General features: G+C 36.7%; 1 protein-coding gene across 1 annotated transcript in view; it reads left to right on the top strand.

Annotated features, from left to right (window-relative positions):
- LOC118195454 (A disintegrin and metalloproteinase with thrombospondin motifs 6-like) overlaps nucleotides 1–26118 on the top strand; it is a 493619-nt gene that overhangs the window by 340738 nt on the left and 126763 nt on the right. Inside the window, exons 13-14 of the mRNA XM_085819861.1 lie at nucleotides 2002–2107; nucleotides 21301–21428. Coding sequence (XP_085675987.1) covers nucleotides 2002–2107; nucleotides 21301–21428 — 234 coding nt within the window. The remainder of the gene's footprint in view (nucleotides 1–2001; nucleotides 2108–21300; nucleotides 21429–26118) is intronic.

Genomic DNA, 26118 nt, shown 5'->3' with positions numbered 1-26118 from the left:
AAATCATCCTGTGAACATTGACATTAGAAATGATAATACTTTAATCCCACAGGCTAACTAATACAAATATCTTGGTGTCTATATCGATAAACAAATTACCTTCAAAGAACACATCGATCATATTTGTAATAAGGCTAATGCTGCATTTATGTCAATCTACCCTCTATTAGGACGGAATTCGAAGCTTAACCTGAATACTAAAAGGACGCTCTATCTTACATTAATAAGGCCAATTCTACTCTATGCTGCACTCACCTGGGCTACCACTAACAAGACTACTAGTAAAAAACTTAGCGTTTTACAAAATAAAATTCTACGAGCCATAACAAATGCACCGTGGTTTGTGCGGAACACTCAGATTTACCAAGAACTTAAAATTCCTGAGTTTCAAGATGCTATACTAATGACTGCGCACAATTTTTTCAACAACATCGCAAATTCTCGCTATGATACTATTCGAAATCTCTCAAATTATGACCCTGATGAAGAGTCACTAGTGAAACGGCCCAGATCAATAATAATAATATAATTCTAAATGGTAATAATAATAACCATAATTCTAAATGGTAATAATAATAACCATAATTCTAAATGGTAATTGTATATACTGTAAGTATTTTCATCTCCTTCCTTATTTAACTAAGATTTTCAAGACTGTGTTCATCATGTTTAGTGTTTTCTATGTATACATCCGTAAAGCCATGGACTAAATACTGTGATTTCTACAAAGCAAGGATTTTGTTTTTTATTTCGCTTAGCCATAAAGACTTTGCCTTTACTTTATTTATGTTTTTAATTACTTATTTTAATGATCGGGTGTCGTCTTCGCCTTCTCCTGTACACAGTGCCTTCCTACTGCCTTACGTGATTGACACGCCCACTCAGCGAGGACTTTACATTTTCAGTTATTACTCAAGAATTATTTTATTTTATTGCTTCATTTCAATTTTTTTTATGTCAAGAAAAAGACTGTGTTTTCTGCAAAATTACTGCAAGTTATACTATAACTCTCATTTAATTGTAAAACTTTGAATTAATGCTTATATCTGCACCTCCAATGAGAACGTGACTCCCAGTCACATGACTTCAACTAGCTACTCTGACGTATCTCTGCTCATTCCAGTCAGCGAAGAATCTCCGAACAGGCTACACGCAGTTTTGCGACGCTCCGAAGCACCAACTCTTTCAGCGCAACTTTAATTAATCTTCTGTTTATCAGATCAAAAGAATAACTAGTATTTATACGTATGTACGCCTTCCCTAATGACTTTGTCACCTCGATCATTTTTCGCCTTCGGGTGCGGCGCTCACGCGCCACTGAGCTAAGAAAAATAAAAGTGAATGGCTTAAGCCGCAATAATTATAGGTTAAAACCCGTGGTGGTTAATACCTAGTGTGAGAATGACGATTCTGATTCTGAGGAGTATGACGATAATGACGGCTAGACTATCGTCAGGAGGAGGGTTTCCTTACCTTCTGAAAGTATCCGTATATGGAACGTTGAAGAAAGATCAACGGTACTGCAAAGGTGGTTACAATATATTCGCATTGCATTTTTTACTGCAGCAATATTCCCAGTCGCGGAGCAGCCCCTTTAATGAGTTCCTCGCCAAACACTGCTTCCGTATCTTTTCGTCACATTTAAGCTTTTGCGACGCCTTCCGTTTTCCAGATATGGAGACGCACATAAAATGTCGCAGTTTTCACAACTTTTTATAGATTAAGCGCGAATGGCTAAAAATAATGGACTTGCGTATGCATAATGACTTCAGGACTTCCCACTGATGACAGGAACACCGAGACATGTACTTACCTTCCACAAACTTACATGTCAAAAGGAACCGTGTTCAAATTTAGGTAAATAGAGGGTAGGTAAATGATGTATTTTATCGTCAACAAAGCTAATTCGGGAACTTTTTGATGCACCCGTGTCACGAAGATCCATTGTATTACATTTTGAATTTTTTAATTTTGTTGAGTTATTTCTGTTTATTATTGCAGCCCTGCCCAGAAAATGTTCCCAGTTTTCGAGCTGTACAGTGTAGTGCTTATGATGACGTGCCCTACAAGGAAGAGCTCCACACTTGGCTGCCGGTTGCCACTCCAAGTATGTTGAATTCATCTTAAATCGAAGTATTTATGTGAAGCTAGGCCATTTAGCACGATAGCACATAAGCTAATTAAAATTATACGGTACTCTTTAAATAAACATCTCAAAATTACTGCTTTCTTCTTTGTTTTCTCTTGTAATACGCGTCATATATCTTCCTCTGAAATAATTTTCCTCATTCCCTTTGGACTTTTTATTCGTACAGTTTAACTACCTGCGTTAAAATGGAAATAAAATAAAAAGAGCTAAGAAATCTAAAGTCTAAAAATTCTGCAAAATAAACTGTTACGTGAGATCGTCTATGCGCTTGATACATTCCAAATCACACTATACAAGAATACATACACACACTAGCCACAAAATTTTTCCACACAGTGAAATTCCATCACAATATAGAAATTGCTAGCCTCAGATACTCACCCATTCCACATGAAAAGCATAAATACCCAGCTCATATCTTAGCACCATAACATTAAGTTTTATACTGATACCTTTTTTTAACTTATATATCTCAAATTTTTCACTGACACCCGTACACGCATGACTACGTGCCTCCCACTGAAAATTGCCCATTGATTGCGGACCGGGCTCATACAACACACTTAGCTGCTATGACGTTGCAGTGACCTCTCAATGATGCATTTTCTTCACATTACATTTGTGACCACGGTGCAACGTCGCAAGAATGTCGCATTGTGATGTGGATATGAATGTCGTACGGATGTCACATGCACGTCGCAGCAAACGTTTAAAGTGTCGACAAAAAATTCGCAGTCTTACCCACCCTGACCTTTCTAGACATTGCTCACGTAATTCTTTTGTAATGGGATTCTTCTGTAGTCCTTGCGCGCTGACCTCCCTACCCCCGATTCATTGCTATGTGTTTCAGTAAACCTTTCTAAATAAATGATTCTTTTATGCTAATAGCAAGTTTAGTTATTTCTTTTTTATTAAAACTATTAACAGTTTTTAGCGTGTTTTTATTGATGTGGTACTTCGAAATCATTGAACTATATCCTGTGGTGAATGAATTCACGTTCTACCGTATCTAGTGTTATCAAAAGAGACTGACGAAAGAGTTTGTTGTCTGCATAGCGTTCGTTTGTCTTCAGGATTTTTGCGACCATTTTTTAGTTCTGTTCACCGAACACGTCTGTGCTACATTTCCAGGTAAGCACTGTTTATTGTACATTGAAGTGAATGATATCAGTAATAATTAATATGTAATAATAAAAGCGTAATTTAAATGCTATGAATAAAAAGGAATAATGGCAGTAGATTAACTTTTATTTATATTACAAAGAGTGCGGAAGCAAAGGCCGTTATCAAAAGTCATCTTATTTTTGTCTCACTACTTAGAAATTTTAATTTAGGGAGTCAGGTTTATTTGGTAGATATAATTCACTTTTTGTTGTTTTTTAATGTTAAAAGATAATGTGAAAAAAGAATTGATTTTATGCATTTTACTGCAGTACTTTCATCGTGTTCAGCTATTTTTCGAATTATTTATAAAATAATTACTTACTTCCATGCGTGGTACTGAGCGCCACATTATAAATGATGCCATACTTCCCTAACCACGTTTTAGTTATATAGAACACGTCTTTTAATTATTATAACTTTATTTATTAACTTAATTATTATAACTTTACAAATGGTGTATTAATTTAAAACACCGAACTTTTCTACATGTTTCCTATACGTTAATTTCTGAGATTAGGTTTAAAATTCATTATATCAGATCTTTTTTTTTTTTCGAAAATTATGTCACACTTTTACGTATAATATATTTGTGTTGTTAAAGTAACTCAATTTCCTTATTAAAAGGTTTAGTTAGAGAAAAGTATTTCCTAGTGTAGGTCAGATTATTTGAATACGGCAAAACATACGAGGGCTGCCTACTTAAGAGAAGGGATGCCTTTGTGGAGGATTGTTTAAGGAAACTAACTCGTATTCACTTTATATATTAAGAAAAACATGAAAATCTGTGCAAAAGTATTTGCTACTTGAGAGGTTAAGAGAATATATTTATGGTATTAATTTTTTAAATAGATACATAAATTATTTAAACGATAACAATATAAAAATAAGGAAATTACATTTCATCCTTACTTATATACGAAGGAAGTTAAAATTTCACTTGTGACAAAAAAGTATAAATTAATATTAATTTGTCTCTAAAAGTACAAGTTACTTCATGTTATAAAGAAACCGAATTTCAAATTGTATTTTAAGAAAATTTAACCTATTGCAGACAATTTTATAAATGTAATGAAAATTACTATAAATCGAAATGTATATTTAAGCTTCATTAATTTAATTATCTAAGTTTAAATTTAGTTTTGCTTTAATGTGGTGTATTGAGAATACGGCAAAGCACACTAGGGCTATCTGCCTAAGGGGAGGGATGCTTTCGTGGAGGACTTTCTAAGGGAAACTGGCTCGTATACACGTTACACATGGGGAAAACCACGAAAACGTCCATGCAGCCAGCCCGTTCATAGGATTCGAACCTCGGACCGAACTACCAGTGTTCAGCGATTTTGCCGCTCGGCCGCTGGTCGGTCCTTTGCTTTAATGTATCATTTGCAGAAATAGACACTGAAAAGATACTAATTTCTGCAATCGTATTTAAAAAGCTTAGAAAAATTAAGAAAGAAATCTTTCACAAAGGAATTTAAAAATTTCATTGTGATAACTTGCAAATTTGCTTATTTTAAAACACTGATAATCTAAAGTAAAGTCTTTGCCAAACAGGGTAAGAAAAAATGATTTTAAGGTAAAATATAACTTCATGGAATTCTTTTTATTGGGACAGACTTCAATTCTTTGCCGCATTTAAATAAGCAAATAAATTTGTTTGGAAATTTCATAAGAGAAAGCCATTCCCTGGAGAGTCAATCGAAGGTTCTGCAAACTCCGTATAATTGCGCTGCATTATACTGTGGGACAAACAAATATTTCTTTTAATGTTAAGTTGAGGAGTTTTATATTTTCATTATTTTTTAGTTTTAACAAAAGTTGTAAAGTTATTCCTACAAAATTAAGTAGTGGAAATACTTTTATTTTCATAAATACAGCCACTTTGAATTTGAACTTAAATATGTTACTGAAATTCAGTTTTAATTGCGTAGTTTCTAAATTGAAAGGCATAAACGTGTTTTCATATTTCATTTCCCATTGTGTTTTCATTTTTTTATATTAAAAATTCAAATAATCTATTTCTCTTCAGTTAAAAATATACTAAGGAAACTGTTTCTTAAATTCTCGTCTAGTAAAAAAAACTATAACATCATTGCTAAAACATGTAATTGATGCCTTTTTGACATCTTAACGGTTTGAAATCAAATGAAAACTTTAAAAAAAAAATGAAGTACTTTAAAGATAGTAAAGCATCAGGGCCTTATCATCAGATTTTAATATCTGAAACTAATCCCATAACTGCTTACGTTCCAAATTTTGATTTATACAGTATATGTGCCCCATTATATCCGAATGCCTGATTCCAAAAAAAAAAAAAAAAAAAAAAAAAAGTACGGTTCTGTGTTGTACAGATTCATTTAGATTAAATTAATAACTTTTTGAAAGTATTCATTGTAAAATATAGTATCTTCATATTATTTAAATTAAATAAAAAACTAAATCGTGTTGATATTAAGGAAGAAGGATAGCAAGACTGACTATATCTCATGTTACCTCATATTTGCATCAAAACACATTTTCCGAATCTTCATCTTTGCTCTGGAAAATCGTATTAAAATAATTCTAAATGCCCTGATTTCATTTTATATTTGCAGAAATTTGTGGATAGCAAAAAATCTTCATTGATTCTTTTCGCGCTTCTATAAAGTTCATGCATCTCTGGTATTTTTCTCGTCGATAATCGCTTCATTCTTAATAACAATTTTTAAATTTATTTTCAATTATTATATATTAATTATTACTGTTATCATTCAAGTCAGTATACAATAGGTGTTTACTCCCCATATGTGATATGTTAAATAAAGGAACTTGTGAACTTTAACGCATAAGCAGCCGAGTTTCATTCACTTTACCGTAGGAGCTACGAATAGTATTTAAGCATTGCTGTGAAGGTCATAGTATAGTGTATGTTCTCAGAAGTGAGTAATACAGATTTTCCGTAAATCAGCTTCGATAACAATAATTGTTTTATGAACTGTAATAATTAATTCATGCAAATTTGTAATGTTTTTGCATAATATTCTATTTGTTAAGAAAACAGAAAAAAGCATTCAGGAAATGCTGAAATATTTAAAACAAATCATTCACATTAATCATCCAATGAAACAAATTATACGACATTTTTACCGTGGTACAATTATTTAAATATATTGAAGCTATGCAGTGTTAAAAAGATTGTTATTTTAAATTTATAGCTTAAAAATCTCATAAAATTGTAATTTGTCAATGGAGTAATAATGGTGAAAGAGAATGCCCGTTTTGTATAACTAATATAACTAAGTATAAATATTTATTTCCTGTAATTTAGTTTCTATAACCACGTTTCCCAGCTATTAACTTTTGTACCCATAACTATTATTTCAGTATTATAGATTAAGCAACAAATCGCTAATTTGGAAACGAAGATTGTAGTTAACTCATTTGGAATCTATGATTGTGTTAATTTATAAAAGCTTTTAATTCAAAACGCGCGCGTGTGTGTGATTATGGCAAAGCCTCGAGGGCTATCTGCCTAAAGGGAGGGATGCCTTCGTGGAGGACTTTCTAAGGAAAACTGGCTCGTATACACGTTACACATGGGGAAAACACGAAATCGCCCATTTAATTCAAAACGAAACATTTCGTTATATAACAAGATAATAAAATAGGCAAATGTTCTATAAATAAAGTACTAAAACGGTTTTTCTTTCATCCAGTTATCAAAATAATTTAGCTCTTTTTCTGGAAGGAAAGCAGTTAAGCTAAAGTGTTAAAAAAAATATTCCAAGCCAAGTAGCATTTTTTTTTTTTTTTTTTTTTTTTTTTTTTTTTTTTTTTTACAGTATGTCTGTTTAGAATGAGGGGAAGGTATTAAGAAATATAGTTATTATTATAAGAAATATAGTCATTATAAACATTCAAGCCAAAGAATATGTTTTTGAAATATTTCTATTTTGAAAGAGGGGGAAGAAAGTGTTAAATTAAGAAATAAAATTAAATTTTTAATAAGTTATAATAAGAACTCAGGTTTTTAATACAATTTAGAAATTTTGGAAAAATATGAATTGTCTTTAAATATTAAATTCTAAAGAATGAAAACAAAATTATGTAACTTCTCGACAGCTTATACTCAAAAGTATTAGCAATGTAATACGATTAGAAAATGACCATATGATCACTTTTGCATGATATATATTGCAATATATTTTGATTGATATATATTCTCCATTTTCTGTACACTCTAGTTTATACAGATATGTAATAAACATAAATGGATTACAGTTATATAACCTTAATAGGATGAGATACAACCTCAGTAACATGAGAAAATTTCAAATGATTATATTGGATATTTTCAATTATTTAAAAATTTCGAATATTACGGAAGTATTTTAATACCTTGAAAAGTATAATACCTTACTGGATCGTTAAAACATTGTTGTAGTTACCTGTTCTCTAAAATAGGAGTTCATCACTCTAATCATTTAGAAAGTAATCTAGTGTTGCGTGACATTCATTTACATCTTTAGTCACATTATATTCATGACACTTTATTATGCTGCATTCATGTCACTCTATGGCTTTATATTAAAGACGAAATGAGTTGTTACATGAATGTCGCAGTGTGACTTCACAACAATATCACAGTGTAATTTCATGACAACGTTGCAGCGCGACTAGGCATCAATGTCCCAGTGTGACTTGATAACAATTTCATAATGCGACTTCACATCAACTTCGCAATGTGACGTCGCAAAAAGCGGACATTAAGCCATTCCTACAACGTTACTGCGACATTGAGGTAGTCACAATCCGACACGCTTACAATGTTGCAACGACGTGCCATGCTGTTGGGGGAACATCTCTTCATCACCAAACACGAGCAGCATATTGATTACCTTGCTTCACAGAGAAGACCTTCAAAGGAAACATAGTAAAAGAGTAAAAGTGGTTTTTGAAACTATGAAGAAAGCATAGGATTTCGTCGCGGGAGTTTGTACGCAGGCATAGGCCTATATTATTAATTTTTTTTCATTCCTGTCGCTGAGCTCTTGGAGACTAGACGGGCAATTTTTCAGGTCCTGCATCCTTTTGGATTACGTGTACTGATTTTCTAGGGTCTGACCTTTGCTGCTGCTTTGGTTGCTCGGGCTGATCTACTATAGTAAGTCTGTCTATTTTTATTCTCGGCATGGCTCTACTTTAATTCAAAGTATCAGGCATTGAGGAGAATTTAAATTTTCATACCACTGTAGAAAGGTGGTACCATTTGGTACAACAATACTGTAACGATTTTAAAATCCCTAATGATGGTGATTCACTCACCACGTTAACATAAGCTTCTATTAATCGAAAGGCATAATCAGTTAATCGCACAGGTACTCAACTCTGATATCACAAATGCAATTAAAGATACAGAAGATTGCATTGGGGCCATATCAATAGTGATGCAAGAAGAAAAGTTTAAAATAAATGCGAATCTAAGTCAGAATGCCACTAAAGAAACATATAGCTTAAAAAAAAATACTGTTAATTCAAGTCAAAATATCCAAAATGTGTCTAACAAACAAAATTCAGATATCGATTCTGTTAAAAGAACCCCTAGTAATAAATATCGCAAAAAGAAAGTCTCAACTGATGAAGAGGGATTCAAAACTCCTACGAAAACGCACAGAAGTACCTTATATCAGTCAAAAGTTGTCTCTCCTGTACACAAAAACAAATTTCAAGAACTCGCTGATTGAAGATCAGATGGAACAAGAAAATAGTGAGTGAGTGAGTGAGTGAGAGATTATGGCGCAAAACCAAAGTTGATTATAGTGCGCCAAACGCGAGATGGGGTGAGTACAATTGATGAAATTAAAATACAATAAATAAAAACAAGTAGGCAAATGTGTCAAATCCAGAGGATGAAGTCATATAAAAACAAGTTAAAACCACACTTTTAAAATTCAAGACACAATTTTCAAAACAAATTACATTAGGTGATAAAAGCCAGTCTCTTTTAAATAATAAAATAAATTACAATTCACCTCCCTTCCGATTAAACGGTCGAGAGGTAAGTCACAGCTATTAAAATACTTCTGACGAAGATTATTAAAATATGGACACTCAATTAAAATATGACGGACAGATAGACAAACATTACAATTTGAACAAACAGGCTCATTCTCTGCTTTTAAAAGGTAGCCATGTGTCACTCTTGTGTGACCAATTCTGAGGCGAGTCAAAAGAACTTCTTCTTTACGATTTCCAGCAAAATCCCAATGCTCAATTCTAGGCTTTACATGTCTTAACTTGTTTTGACGCTGAACATCCCAAAATTGCTGCCATTTTTTACGTATCTTCTTTTTCACAACACAACAGATGTCTCCAAAAGGCATGAGGCGACTGGATAGTTCAACAGCAGATTTGGCTGTGATATTTGCCAGCTCATTCCCTTTAATTCCCACATGACCGGGAACCCAGCAGTACAGGATTTCATATCCACGACTCGTTAGGTTTATATGTATCTTGAGAACTTCCACTATGACTGGATTTTGAGTGTTAGAAAAAGCTTCTAAAGATTTCAGTGCACTATAGGAGTCTGTATAAACTATAAACTTTTTGTGGCAGAGCCTAGAGATGTACAAAAGACAATAATATATTGCAGTTAATTCAGATGTTAAGACAGAGGAGGCATGGTGCAAGCGTCTGCCCTCCATGTGGTCTTCAATTACAAATGCCATCCCGACATGATCTGTTGACTTGGATCCATCTGTATAAACTGGAAGATAACTGCTATATTTGTGCCTGTGCTCAGCGAAGAGTTGTCTATAAATGATGTCATTGGTGCTTGGCTTGACGTGATGCTTGAAAACATCAAGAAGCTGAATCCGTGCATTTTCCCAAGGTGGGAATTCAAAATTCTGTACTGCTTGGGGGCGCATATCAGAGAGGGAAAGTTCCTCAATGATAGGGCGAACTCTTAAAGGAAAGGTAGGAACACAGGATGGACGTGTTTCAAATAAAGTGTTACACACATCATCAAGTAAGTACAGTTTATTGGGATGTTCAGGTTGTGATAGAATATTAAAATATTGCAATAGGGACAATTGCTCACGCCTCAGATAAAGTGATGGTTCGTTAGAGTCAACATACAGGCTTTGGACAGGAGAAGTTCTGAAAGCTCCTGAACAAATCCGCAGAGCTTGATGGTGAACAGGATCGAGTTTTAACAAAACTGATGACCGAGCGGATCCGTAAACAACTGAGCCATAGTCCAGTCTAGAGCGAAACAGGGCTCTGTAAATGCGAAGCATGGAGCAACGCTCTGCACCCCAGGAGGTGTTCGCCAATACTTTTAAAATATTTAATGTTTTTAGACACTTCTTTCTCAGGTTTAAAACATGAGGAAGGAAAGTCAATTTCTGGTCGAACGTCACTCCTAAAAATTTTGCTTCGGGCGCAACTGGAATAATTGAACCATTGAGATATAACTCAGGTTCAGGATGGAGACCTCGCTTCCTACAAAAGTGCACACACACAGTTTTTTGTTTGGAAAAGGTAAATCCCTGTTTGTTTGACCATTCTTGGATCTTATTCAGAGCTATCTGCAACTGCCTCTCTACGTATCTCATGTCTGCCCCTCGACAGCTAATCTGCAGATCATCAACATATAGAGATCCTAAAATGGTGGAAGGAAGTTCTTTTAGTACTGAGTTTATTTTTAAACTAAACAGCGTTACACTAAGCACACAACCTTGAGGCACACCCTCTTCCTATTGAAAAACATCCGAAAAAACAGAGCCAATTCTTACTTGAAAAGTTCTAGCGTTCAGGAAATTCTGAATGAAAATTGGTAGGTTGCCGCGCAAGCCACTCTCGTGAAGATCGCGAAGTATACCGTATCTCCATGCCTTATCATAAGCTTTCTCTATATCGAAGAAAATTGAGACAAGGTGATTTTTTCTCACAAAAGCTTTTCGAATGGATGTCTCTAAGAGGAGCATGTTATCTACGGTTGTTCTCCCTTTTCGAAAACCGCTTTGATAAGGTGATATAATATTATTTTTTTCCAAGAAGTAGACTAGGCGGCTGTTTACCAACTTTCAAACAGTTTGCAGAGGCAACTCGTAAGGGCAATTGGCCGATAGTTGGAGGGATTCCTTGGATCATTCCCTGGCTTAGCAATAGGAATGACAACAGCTCTCCTCCATGCACTGGGAAAGGTACGCTCTTTCCACACCCTATTGTAAAGAGTGAGAAGGGCATTCAGTGACTTATAGGACAGATGCTTAAGCATTTCGTAATTCACGCCATCAAGACCCGGAGAAGACCTATGTGTCTGCAATAAAGCTCTCTTTAATTCCACCATAGTAAATGCTCTATTGTAAGGCTCAGATTTGGAAGAGTTGAATGCGATGGGATTTATTTCAGAGTGCTGCTTCATAGAGAAAAATGCAGGTGTATAGTTTGTGCTGGAAGAAACGGAAGCAAATGTCTCACCAATAGTATTCGCAATTTCTTCTATGGAGCTAATCACTCGGCCATCTTTTTCCAAAAAGGAAAGTGAGTGGTCTTTATATATGCCGCATGCTTTTTGAACTCTTTCCCAAACCCGCTTGCTAGGCGTGGAGGATGTTATTGACGACACATATGAAATCCAGGAATCCCTCTGGCTCTGCCTTCTTACTTTTCGTGCATTTGCTTTGGCTCTTTTAAAGGCTATGAGGTTTCGCAGAGTCGGATATCTACGAAAAATACCCCATGCTTTTTTCTGTTTTTTCAGTGCTTCATGACAGTCACGATTCCACCACGGTTTCGAATATTTTAGTATTTTTCCTGATGTTCTAGGAATCGAAAGCATAGCTGCCTGAATAATAGTATTAGTAACAGCTTCTACAGCGTCATCGATATGCCCATCTTCTACCATTTGATCTCAGAGCTCTGCAATGGAAGAGAAGAGTTCCCAGTCTGCCCTGTCCAGTATAAACCGATGGAGTCTCGTCATGGGATTTGCTCCTCTTCGTGCAAGAGACACAAAAATGGGATAATGATCACTGTTGTAAAGATGTTTTCCCACATTAAAAGTGCAAAAAGGCAACAGAGATGGTGAACAGATGGCAAGGTCGAGAGCATGGAATGTCTTTGAAGGCTCATGGAAGTAAGTATCTTGCCCATTATTGAGGAGACAAAGGCTATGATCTTCAATCATCTGCTCAATTTGTCTTCCTCGGCAATTTGTATCTTTATTACCCCAGAGCGGACTATGGCCGTTAAAATCTCCTATTATGATGAAAGGCTCAGGCAGCTGCTCTAAAAGACCATTTAAATCTTGCTGATCAATATGCTCATTTGGAGGCAAATACAGAGAAACGACTGTAACAACAATATCAAAATTTGTTTGAGTAGCGACAACTTGGAGGGATGTCGTCAAAGAAAGCACATTTGAGGGATAATCCAGTGAGGTGAGGAGACCTACACCTCCACTGGCACGCTCACCTGCAATGTTATCTTTCCTGACGAAAGAAAACCTCCGAAGTTTTGCTTGTTGTTCCGGTTTTAGATTTGTTTCCTGTATTGCGAAGCATAAAGGTTGATGAACATTGATTATAGCTTTGATGTCGAGCAGATTTCGGTGGAAACCACGACAGTTCCATGATACGAGGGTGGCCATTATGAATAGTTTTTGTTCTTTCTGTGCTCGTGTTTGGTTTTTCGTGGAAGTAGATGCTTGGGAACTTCCAGACCTTCTTCTACTTCCATACCGTCTGAATCCGCAGATTCAGAAACCATTCCATCAAGAGAGCTATTGCTGGAACTTCTATTTTTATTTGTTTCTTTTCGTGTGGTAGTTTTGGGTTTGCTTTGTATTACTATTTCTTTATTTTGTACTGTATGGGTTGGGTTTTCTTTCTTCTTGTTTGTAGTCTGTTGAGTTTTGTTTGGTGGAGTCTGCATATTAACTGATGTTTGGGTGGCAACTGTGCGAGATCTTTTAAGAGCATTGGCGTAAGATGTATTTGGTCGTAGCTGTGTGCTTTGGACTAATCTTCTGGCTTGGGCATATGAGATGTTGCTCGTAACCTTTGCAGTCTGCACTTCTTTTTCCAATTTCCATTTTGGGCAGAGGCGTGAAAATGCTGGGTGCTCACCCTTGCAATTTATACAAAGAGGCGCAGCGGTACAATTTTCAGAATCGTGGCCAATCTGTGAGCATCGGGCGCATGTGAGGCTGCCACGACAAGACATCTTAGAATGGCCGAAACGCTGGCATTGGAAGCATCGCATAGGGTTGGGAATATAAGGTCTTACAGGACAATTTAAATATCCGGCCTTAATATTCTTAGGCAGATCAGGCGTGTTGAAGGTAAGGATCACGTGTTTCGTATCGATCAACTTACCTTCCTTACGCATCTTGATCCGCCTAGCACCGCAGACATTTTGGTCGGATAGCTCGGAAGCGATCTCTTCTTCAGGAACATACAGAAGGTCGAATTCCGATATTACGCCACTACAATAATTCAGTGTCTTATGTGCTGTTACAGTGGCATTCGCTTGCCCAAGTTTAGTTATTTGAAGTAAAGAAGCAGACTGGGTGGCTGAGATTGTATCAATAAGCAAGTCTCCGGAGCGGAGGCGCTTTATATTTCTCGGCTCACCAATACAAGAATGAATATATTTATTTATTATGAAAGGAGACATCTTCTGCATTTCGCCAGAAGGACTAGAGATGACTAGGAAACGGGGACTATTGTTATTATTTTTTTATTTGCATCTGCCCGTAATTTTTTTGCAGAATTTTCAGAACTAGGTTGAGTGACTGGTTTAGTAGTAGACTTTTCAGAATAGGTTGAGTGACTGGTTTAGCAGTAGACTTTTCAGGACTTTGAGTGACTGGCTTAGCAGTAGACTTTTCAGAATTCGGTTGAGTGACTGGAGTAACTTCAAAATCCTTGATTAGAAAAATTTGAGAGTTAGCCATAATGAGAAAAGAAAAGATTCGGGTCCGACGGCCCCGCCCACCACGGAGCCCTACAAGGGAACACAGATTCCTGTGTTAGGGCTAGCCGGACCTATACGCAAACTGAAGCCCCACAGTCGGCTTTCCCGAAAGCAGGTACTCCCGAGATCTTGACCCCAAGCCACTGACACAAGGACTAGTGACCAGCCGATTGACACCCGTGAGGACGACTAAGGTGCCTCCCGTTTAGCTGAAGCAGAGGCCAAAGCAGTGTGTTGGGGACAGTACCTCGCCCCTCAACTACCAGGACCCTCCTTTCCAGCGACACGGGTCTCCACGCACGGCAAACACGTGGGCAGTTTTCTCGCCACTCGAAAACTAGAAACAAGGTCTGTTCCAGCCTCTCGTGACGAGCCCCAAACTCCGTAGAGAGAAACCACAAGGGAGAAGGGAAGGGAAAAAGTTCCAGCTAAGAGGAGAGGAGACGGAAAAGAGGATAGATCACTGGGCTCTAGGATCGTGACACCCGTCTCATCAAGAAGATGATTCCCTAAAGGGCTAGGGTACCTCGGGATTGCCACACCCGTATTCACAAAAGTGCAAGAAAATAGTGAGGAAAATCCTTTTATTCTCCCAAAGAAAACAGCCACTCACATATCTCCAATTGTACTAGACAATTTTACGTCCGACTGGGATAAACTAAAGCAGGAAATAAAAGGTTTAGGAATTCAAAAAGTTAAAAGCTATCTAAAGGGTGATATCCTTAACATCGGACGTTTGGACGTAGACGATTATCGGACAGTCACAAAACTATTCTCGGACCGTGGGGTACCTTTCCATACATTTAAAATCAATTCAGAAAAACCTATTAAAGCTTTTATTAAAAAGCTTCCCCAGATGTCAAACATAGAACATGTTAAGAAAGAATTAGAAGTTTTAAAAACCCTGTCACGCGTGTCAAATAGATGACTCGTTTTGAAGGCGGAACTGTGAAGAAATTACCCCTTTTCTCAGTGGAAACCAAGCGTGGTCATGCTAATTGCAAGAAAATATTTGACATTAAAACTCTCAGAGGACTTGATGTCTTTGCAGTCAACTATAGATCTCGACCAGATCCTGTACAATGCCACCGATGCCAACGTTATGGACACGTAAGAAACCTTTGTAAATATAAACCTAGGTGTCAGAAATGCGCGGGCCCCCGCGAAGGCTTCCAATGTGATCTTAAAAAAAGTGACAAACCACCTGTTTGCGCCCTATGTAATGGAAACCACGTCTCTTCATATCGTGGATATGTTTATTACCCCAAAACCATCCACAATGAATGCAGACAATTTAAAAGGAAATAAATCTAAAGATACACCGCCTAAATTTGACCTAAATACTAAGGATTTTCCTGCACTTCCCAGCTCGAAGCCAGATCTCCCACCGGCTAATAATAATAATGAATCTAACCCAATGGAAAAGAAGCCAAAAGAAACCTCGTTTTTTGGTTGGTTAAGAATGAAACTAGTTAAAATGAAAGAATTTTTTAATAAATTCAAAAAAGCTAAAAACATTTTAGAAAATTTTGAAGTCAACATGAGCGTCTTGGAATATTTTGACATGGAAATTATATTGACTTTAACAGTATTATTTCAGCTAGCAACAACTTCCTCCGGATCTCTTACTTCAGTGCTAACAGCGTGCGTAATCAAATACATAAAATTGCACAATATCTCGATAAACATAAAATTGACGTGGTGCTAATTAATGAAACACAATTTAAAAGGGATGACCGTTTCAAAATACATGGATACAACATCATAAGAAGTGACCGGGCTCATAACAGAGGAGGTGGTACGGCGATTCTTATCAAAAGCCATATTAAATTCCATAAATTCAACGTCTCACTAAATAGTAACGTCGAAATAACTTCTGCTATCATAGATAGTAGACTTAATGAAGAATTTTTATTCATCTCACTGTATAATCCACATTCAAACCTCATCTCTGACAGAGACTTGGATACCATTACCTCTACGAATTATCCAACTATTATTGCGGGTAATTTCAATGCCAAACACCCATCCTGGCATTCAAGAGGCCATAATAGTAATTGAAATATTCTCAATAATTATATTTTGAAGAAATGACATCAAATTCGCTGCTCCTAGTTCTCCCACTAGATTACATACTAACGGAAATGGTGAAATACTGGACATGGTTTTACTTAAAAACATCTCACATATCCCTCTACTCGAAATCTGTGAAGAACTCTCCTCAGATAATTTTCGAGTTAATTTTGACTTTTACGACTTCTATCCTCCTTTGCCAAAATACACTACTAAAGTTGACTGGAACACTTTTGCTAACCTTCTAAGTAATATCTCTGGAAAAACTGAATATACCCACTGTGGGGACATTGAGGAGATCTTTTAACTAACAAGATGCAACTTGCAATCAAAGATGCTTCCTATAGATGCAAAGCAAAGAATTTTCTTACCCTCCCGGACAATATCCTAAATCTTATTAAACTCAAAAACTGCGCCCAGAAGCTGTGGCAACTTACTCGTAACGCTAGAGTTAAAAGTAACGTGAATTATCTAAATAGGAAAATTAAGCAAGGAATCTCTGAATTTAGATCACAGAAATGGGATAATCTGATGCAAATGGATAATCAACCTAACACAGTGTGGAAAATAGCCAAATCTCTAACACAGTTTGGAACGCACCAATCAAATTCATCCGATCGAACACGTGGGCCGCGTCTACCAATCGGAAGCTGAAATTGCAAAATCTCTAGGCTGATGAATTGGAAACGTTTTTTAAAAAACCAGAAATTAATAATAACGAGCATGAAAGTAAGATTCAATTTACCATTTATAGCATCAATAGCAATAACTCTACCAATTTTATGAAATTCACCGCCCTCAGCGAAGTCAAAAATCACATTAAAAACCTAAAAGTTAGAAAGGCCTAATGTTTTGACCAAATCAATAACGAAGCACTCAAGGCCCTTCCAAGGAACTGCCTTATCACCATTACAAATATTGTCAATGCCTGCATCACATTATGCTATTTTCCACAACAGTGGAAGCATTCCGTAATTATCACTATTTTAAAACCGGGCAAAAATCCTAAGCTTGCTTCTAGCTATCGCCGTTATAAGTCTGCTTTCTGTCATGGGAAAATTATTTGAAAAGATACTTTGTAGTAGACTTACTGAACATCTAAAGAAAGACTGAATTTACTGGATAAGCTGCAATTCGGTTTCAGGCAGGGACACAGCACCATGCATCAGGTTCTCAACTTAGTAGAAAATATCGCTCTAGCTTTCAGTAAAAAGAATGGGGTTGCTGCACGCTTTCTCGTATTTGAAAAGCTCTCGATAGAGTGTGGCATGCAGCCCTCATTCATGAGCTGACAATTTTCTGCTACCTGCAAGCTTCATCAAGTTAACAATATCTTACTTAAAAAGATGTACATTTCAAGTCAGATGTAGCGACATCCTGTCTTCTAGAAAAGTCATCTACAGTGGCGTACCACAGAGTAGCGTACTTGGGCCAAATTATTTAATATATATATTAATGACTTGCTTTATCCTCTAAACGCCAAAGTTCTTAATTACGCGGATGAAACCGTCATTCTTACAGAAGCTCAAGTTGCCCTCAATAATCCTCAACTCCATGTCAATATAATTTCAAAATGGTGTAACATCTGAAAGATTGACTGCTGCTAAATGCTGTGTTGTGCTCTACCGCCGATATAAAACCCGCATACGGGTCAACACCGACATCAAAATTAACAACACCCTTATCCCGGTTGCAGACTCTTATAAATATCTAGGAGATTTCGTTGATAAAAATCAAGAACCACATTACTTACATTTTGAATAAAGCTAATGCTGCCTACATGGCAATCTATGCATTCATCGGACGTAAATCTAAACTAAGCTTCAAAGTTAAAAATATGCTATATGTCTCACTAATTCGCCTAATTTTACTTTATGCTATGCCTGCTTCGGCCGCAGCTAACAAGACAGAGCGTTTCAAGATCTACAGAATAAAATACTTCGCACGACTGTAAACGCACCCTGGTTTCTACGTAATTTATAAATTCATAAGGATCTTGATATTAAGCCTATTCATAACCGGCTTCTTATTACTGCACACAATTTTTTTTAAGGAATGAAGAATTCGCCGTATGTTTTTATACGTAACATTATCGACTACGACTCCATGGTTGAAATTGTAGTGAAACGGCATCATCTCTTATGAATACCGCGATTGGCCTTGGGCACCAGTATAATTTACTAGTTAAGACTCTTAGAAGTCGATACTAGTCGAAAAGTTCACAAGTACATTGTTTTTCTTATTTTCATCTTACATGCAATTCACCCATAAGGATTCTCATTTGCGGAATATTTACGTGTGGCTTCCCTCAACGAGGTTATCTGAGGTTCTGTAATAGCGTGATGCAATTCACCCTTGTCTAAACAACTCATCAAGAAAGCCTAGTATCCCACTCCTGATGATAAAATTGCTTTGAATACTTCAGATACGATTTCTAAGACATCCGATGCCACTCTCAAGACTGATTCTCAACAATCTGAAATCGTAAGATATAAATTTGAACCTCTATTATAAGATGACTGTGAATAACTTCTCTCGGGTAATCTAGAGGCGCCATTTCTCAGGCAGTATTCGTCTCTTCAAGCTTCAATACTTTTTCTAGCTGTGGTCAGTCATGTTTTGGCCTTTTTTACACCTCACGATTATCTCTTAGAGTTCTACTTGTTCGGTAATTTATACTTTTATCGCCATTATGGGCACTAAACTTCATCGAGCTGGAACACAGCTAGCTTATTTGCTAGCTAATCTCAACGATCAACGGAGCTTGGAGTGGCAAGAGCTGTTTTGATTCAAGACTTCAGCGTATCTTGACATCAAGCAGAACTTCAGCGTATCTTGACATTTGGTAAGATTACTTTGTTTTCCACGGGATGCAGCACAGGCTAGCTTACATGACTAGGCACGAGCATAAGCGATTTACAAAGAGTATTTAACATGGATCTAGATGCGGCGTATAAGATCGCTAGATAATACTATTAGAGCACTAATGTCGTAATTGCTACGGATAGCTTAACTCAAACTAAACTTAATTTCCAAAGAGAATATCACGAACTTAGCTCGACAATGTTATTCCGCTGCAAAGCTTGACAATGTTATTCGAAGAATTCAGAAACTAGAACACAGCATTTGATAGTTCTTAATCATGAAAATTTTAGCAACACTACAAAACAAGCTAATTCGGCTGTGGAAAGCTCAAAACTCCTTCGTGGTTCAAATGCATAATCACGAAAAAGAAAATTTTGACTGATAATGAAGGTTTTCAAACTCCAAGAATTACACACAAACGCTCATTATCCAACGCAGACAATGAAGCACCTGCACATAAAAATAAATTTAGTGAGCTCAACACAGAAGATAATACAGAAGAGGAAACGAGTGAACACACCACGAATCTCACTTAATCTAAGAAAAACACAGAGCATATCCCGTCAATAGTCCTAGCCGATTTTATTGCAAACTGGGATGTTCTAAAGAAAGAAGTAGACAAACTCGGCATGAAAAAGATCAGAGTCAATCTTAAAGGTGATACATTTAATATTCGAATGTATGAAAATAAATTATCGCACTGCTACAAAAGTATTATTGGATAGAAGTGTTCCTTTTCACACATATAAAATAAACTCAGAAAAGCTTATTAAAGCTACGATAAAGAAACCTTCCAGGAACATTAACATCGAGGTTATGCAAAGAGAATTAACCGAAAATCGAATTATAGTCATTAAAATAAAACAAATTATCAGCTTTAAAGACGGTAAAGTAGTTAATCTCCTTTTCTTCTCAGTAGAAGTAAAAAGGAACCAGGAGGGGAAGAAAATATTATTATTATTATATAATCCCCGATTCTCCTAGCCGGCACAAGCCGGCCGGCCGTATGATAAAAAAAAAAGGGACTGTCCAGGAAAAAACAAATATAAGAAAAAACATATAAAATACAAAATCTGAGTCTCAGTGCCGAATTCCAATTCTGTCTTTGTTTGTATTTATAATCTTCATTACAGTCTCTGCAAAATCTTTCAAATTTGAATAGTTCCTTTTAAAATTCTTTCTATATTTCTCTCTTGCACTCCGGGTAAGCGTACATTCATCGTAGTGGCGGGCGTCCCTAGACTTATCACACATTAAGCATTTATCATAATTCTGCATATGGAACGGATTAAAATAAGCCCGGAAACGCCCTTGATTAGTCAGTACCTGATTTATATCAACATTATTTATAATATTAATTTTCTTGTTTAGCTTTATATTTTTCATTAACTTTTTTTTCTTCTTATTAGACGACTCCCAGCAAAAATTCCGTTCTGTATAAATCCAGTTTTCCATTTTAGCAATGGTCTTTTTTCTTGAATCTTAGATATCAAAATTATCGGTCCATTATCGGTCCCATTCCCAAGTGCCGCCATATAAAATTAGCTCCCTTAGAAGATTAGATGTTTTTGTCGAACCCTATCCCTCAACCAGGTCCCGCGCAGCGCAATAATTGCCAACGGTACGGCCACACACATAATATATATGTACTTCTAGAATACTTGAAACGTGCTAGATTCTAGAATACGTGCACTTCTGGAATAAACTAAAAGCAGGGACATAAGGGTGTGAAAAATAGGTTAACTGGTTTACAAAACATATATAACTAAAAATTTGTTATATTTATTTTTACATATGAATTTAATTATTATTTATTTTTGTTAGTGACTGCATCTCACACTATCACTTTCAAAACTATCTACCCAGAAAAATATTAGTCAATTGATTGTACTAAAACAATTCAGCTATATTGGCATTTTATCGTACGTGTACTTACTTCTAGAATAAATCGGAGGCAGCGAAATGAGGGTGTACACTAGATTAACTGGTTTTACAAAACACATAATCCTAAAAATGTATTTATTTATTTGCCATATGAGTTTTATTTAATAGCATCAAATACTGAACTTGGTGATATTTCACAGTGACTCCTTGTCAACTTCATTGCAAACCCGATGGCAAATTTTTCTCCGTAATGCTGTCCGATACGGTTGCAGATGGCACCGAATGTAATCCCGGCACCAGAGATGTTTGCATCAATGGAAAATGCAGAGTAAGTGTGTTGCTCTTATTTTGTATGCACAATAGATTTAAAATCATGCCATCTTTTATTTTTAAGGTAACGAACGAAACATTAGACTCTATAAATGGGTAATATATCACGTAAGATAAAAGCAGATGATGTAGCTCCTGACAGATGTAAAATATGAGAGATTTAGTTGAAATTTCGCAAAATTTAAATTTAATTTGTCATTATTTTGGTAAAAAAAAGGGTCTAGTGCATTCAGATGGACAACAGTGTGCACTGGTGGTCTCAAACTCAAATTGCATGCTGGCCGAATGCGCAGTCTGAAAATAGCAGCTGGGATAATTTTTTTTAACAGAAGGAAAAATAGTAAAATGAGTTTTAAATTTCGCTTACTAAATTTTAGCAAAAGATACACACAAAAATAACAATATTGCAAAGGGTAAAAATTCAAATTCATGCTTATTTTCTATCTGAAATCTAAAGCTCGGCACCTGCAAGACATTTTTGTTGGTTGCACAATGCATTGAGAGATAACTATTAAATTTTCCGACAAATAATGACAACTTAGTCTCCTTCTCTTATTTATTATGTTTCTTCGACACATGTTTTGTGAGTAAATAATTACAAACGTCTTTATTTCTTACTACAGCTTAATACTGGATGACGTTTCGATTCTAATAAAGTTTGTAGCCTTGGGGATAAATTACAAGGAATTATCTTTATCATGGATTGCAAATGTTCATCGCTCAGTCGTATTAATTTTCAATTATGAAAGAAAGGCCGTTCGCATATTCTCAAACAAAGAGATTATTATTAGAGGAAAATAAAATTCACAACCAAGTTTATTTTTTGACAAGTTAATTAAATCTGTATCTTCATATCTTTGAATTAGATTTATATGACACTTTAAAAAACATACACTTTAAAACAGAATACACTTAGAATTTCTCATACGTTATTCACTTTCGTTTTTAAGATAGCGAAAACAATGTAAGCTCGGGCTTTAAATAACTAAAATCTTGCAAGAAATACATAAATAAAATGTATTAGCGGACTGCATAAAATTGTTCGGGTTCCACCACTTAGAGACTACTGATGTACACATAGCGTCTATAGAGTATAAGGACTAATATTTATTGATAAATTCCATTATACCTACCAAACTATATTTGACAACATTATTATGACATTTCCTAAAATATCGCAGAGTTTCATAAAACACCGTTTCTAATTACAGACAGGAATCTTCCTTGCAGTTAATCCTTTGCTTTGATCCAATGAACATCTAAGGCATGAATTCGGAGCAAAAGATGGCTACTTTTGTTTTACTGGAAGGGGATACTTCCAAAAGAATTTGTTTCTGAAAGTTGCCAATGAATACTCTATATATCTAATGTGTTATGATTAATGAATACTCTGTATATCATAAAAGAGGTGTTCTACGAAAGAATTAACCAGCTGTATGATCATAAACAAAGCGTGTGAAGGCATAAATGCAAATATAACAACTGCATATTGAAAACTAAGATTAAGCATTTGCGATGTTTTTTATGCTTTTTTATGCATTTGCGATGTTTTTATGCCATTTTAGAAGGCGTTACGGTATTAACGTATGCGGACGATTTCCTGTTGATAGTGTCAGGTCGTAGCAACCCGGAGACAAAACGCAACAGTGCCTCAAAATCTTTGCACAGTGGGCAAGGCAGCACAGACTTGAGCCGTCAGTGTTAAAAATGCAAGCGCTTATCATTGAGCGCTGTCCTCCACTGAAACGGAATCCTAGCTTCTGTCTAGTAGACAGCAGAATAAAGTGAGAACTCAAATATCTGGGCATCATCGATCAGAGACTTTCCTAGCTTCAGCATATATCAATGTCAAAACAACATATCAGCAACCTGACCAACACAATGAGGCGTATGACAGCAGCGAGATGGGGACTATCACCAAAATTACTCCGGATCTGGTACAAGACGGTGACGGAAAAAATTGTGATTTACGGAGCGGCCGCATGGGGGGGCACATTTAACCACCAACATACGGCGCATGCTCCTTATAATCCAGAGGCAAGAGATAATTACGGTATGCAAAGGATGCAGAACCGCACCCACTGCTGCTCTTCACGTACTCAGTGGGGACGCCATCCCTCAATTTAATAGTAGAGCAGGAAGCGGCACTCGATAAAGACAAATGGCTGCGTAGTACGCATATGCTATGGGGCAGAGTTACGATTTTAGCGAATATGAGCTACAACGTCCACAAATCCTTGCGACCCCGCTGATAACAACCTAATAAACTTACATACATCTCTCGTGACAAAGCACTAAACTGCCCGACGGCCTCTTCACAGACAGATCGAAAAATCAGCAGGCACTGGCTCTGCATACTGTCACGTTCTGGACAGAGAAGTAATATACGTAAAGAAAGCTGGCGCAGCATAACTCTGTGTTCCAAACCGAACTTTTAGCCATCAGCGCAACAATCACATACTGTGACGGAAATGCTCGAGTATCTAGACGAATTTACACGGACTCGGCGTCCAGCTTAGCAGCAACAGCGGCAGACAACTCCCGCAACTCAACTGCACAAAGAATTAGAAAGCAACTCCTACAAATTCCAGAAGGAAATAAGTCAAGGTTCAGCTGGGTGGAAGCACACACCGGAAGAAACGGAAATGAGAAGGCCGATTCAAAAAGGACGTCACTTTATTGCCAGTCTCATATATTAAAAAAAGGATACGGGAGCAACTGATCTCACAGTGGCAACAGCGATGGAATCAGGGCTCCTACGGTCGTCGGGTCTACAGATTTATCCCAAAGGTATCGATATAAATACAGATAAAAAATTATTACTTGACACATTTTCTAACGGGACATGGCCCGTTCCTCACATACAAATTTTGCTTTAGCTTCCGTGACAATGACGACTGCGAATGTAGTGAGGAAGGCGAAGCTGATCATCTCTTTTCTTGTAATCTCACGGGAGACTTGGACAGCTGTGCAATAATGTACATAACAGAGAACAGGAACAGTTCAAAGAATGCCAGTAATAATAACTAATTCCTCAAACGCCAGTTTTGCAGAACAGTATCTGCATTAGTACGCTTTAGCACTTTCGCTGCCGATCGCACGCGAGCGCGGGATGTGGCGTCTATGCTAAAGAGCCAATGACGCGTCAGCACGGGTGTGGAGAGATGTCCCAGTAACCAACTACGCGTTCGTGCGGGAAAATCGGCGCCTTAATATTTAGTCTCAGCTTCAATCAGCATTATATGTTAGGTGTGTCTGCTGGTATTGGCGTGGAGTAAAGGTTAGAAACTAGTTGTGAGAGCATGGGTTTTGAATTTATAGCTTTATTAGTTATTAAAAAATCTTGCAATATGAGTTGTAGAGATGATATTTCTGCAGGGCCTTCACGCCTCCAAAAAAGAAACATGCAACGTAATAAGCCTCTAACAGATGATGAAATAGCAAATTTGTCGCCTGAACTTTCGGACGAGTACCCAAGTGATGTTAGTTATGACAGCGATAAAGATTTCATTCCTTTCCAAGGTGTCCATGATATTTCGGATTCTGAGAAGGAAGATGAAGAAAGACGTACAAGAGGCGGCTGAAATATACTACCTAGAACGAGAGATCAGTTTAGATGAGTCGATGATATTGTGGCGTGGACGGCTCATTTTTAAACAGTATATTTCCAAACAGATGCCATCAATATGGTATCAAGTTATTCATGATCATAACACCTAATGGTATGGTTATCAAAATTATGGTGTATACCGGCATGATGGATCATTCTGAAGGGAAAGGACATGCACAAATGCAGTGTTTAATTTATTGGAAGGAATGCTAGATGTTGGGCATAGTATACTTATGGGCAATTATCATAATAGATATGAACTGGCAGAATGTCTTGCCGATAAAAGAACTCATTGTACTGGAACAATCAGAAAGAACAGGAAGACATTTCCGAAAGAGGTCAGAGAGAAAAAACTAAAGAAAGGGGAAACTATAGCGAAGGATGTTAATGCTGTTATGATCGGCAAATGGAAAGATAAAAGATACGCAACTTACATTTCTAATGAATACAAAAATGAAATTGTAAAACGACATACCAAAGAGGCGAAATGAAATCAAAACCACTTGCTGTCATTCAATATAATAAGCTCACCAGCGGCCGAGCGGTAAAGACGCTGAACACTGGTAGTTCGGTCCGAGATTGGAATACCGCGAACGGGCTGGCTGCATGGTCGTTTTCGTGGTTTTCCCCATGTGTAACGTGTATACGAGCCAGTTTCCCTTAGAAAGTTCTTCACGAAGGCATCCCTCCCTTTAGGCAGATAGCCCTCTGCCTAAAGGGAGGGATACCTGCCATAATTAAATAATCCAATCCAATCCATTCAGTATAATAAATTTATGGCAAGTACTGATAAACAAGATCAGATGCTTGCCTATCAATGTGAAAGAAACACCATCAGATGGCCTACCAAAATATTTCTGTATAATTTGCAATTAATGATTTCAAATTCTCACTTACTCTACAACAAATATTCAACTGGAATTATGTCACATTATGACTTTCGTTAATTGGTAATACGGTGTTTACTGAAAAGCCTGTCCTTCGTGCTCCTGTGCGCGATCCAACTGAATGAGAACATGTGCTCAAAGCGCGGGAAGAATAAAAAGGTGGAAATGTAGTGCGAAAGCAGTGTAAAAGT

Source organism: Stegodyphus dumicola, chromosome 7 (genome assembly GCF_044657685.1).
Source record: "Stegodyphus dumicola isolate Sdum_Otavi_A_Nest chromosome 7, ASM4465768v1".
Classification (NCBI taxonomy): Eukaryota; Metazoa; Arthropoda; class Arachnida; order Araneae; family Eresidae; genus Stegodyphus; species Stegodyphus dumicola.
This window is presented reverse-complemented; position numbering and strand designations above follow the sequence as displayed.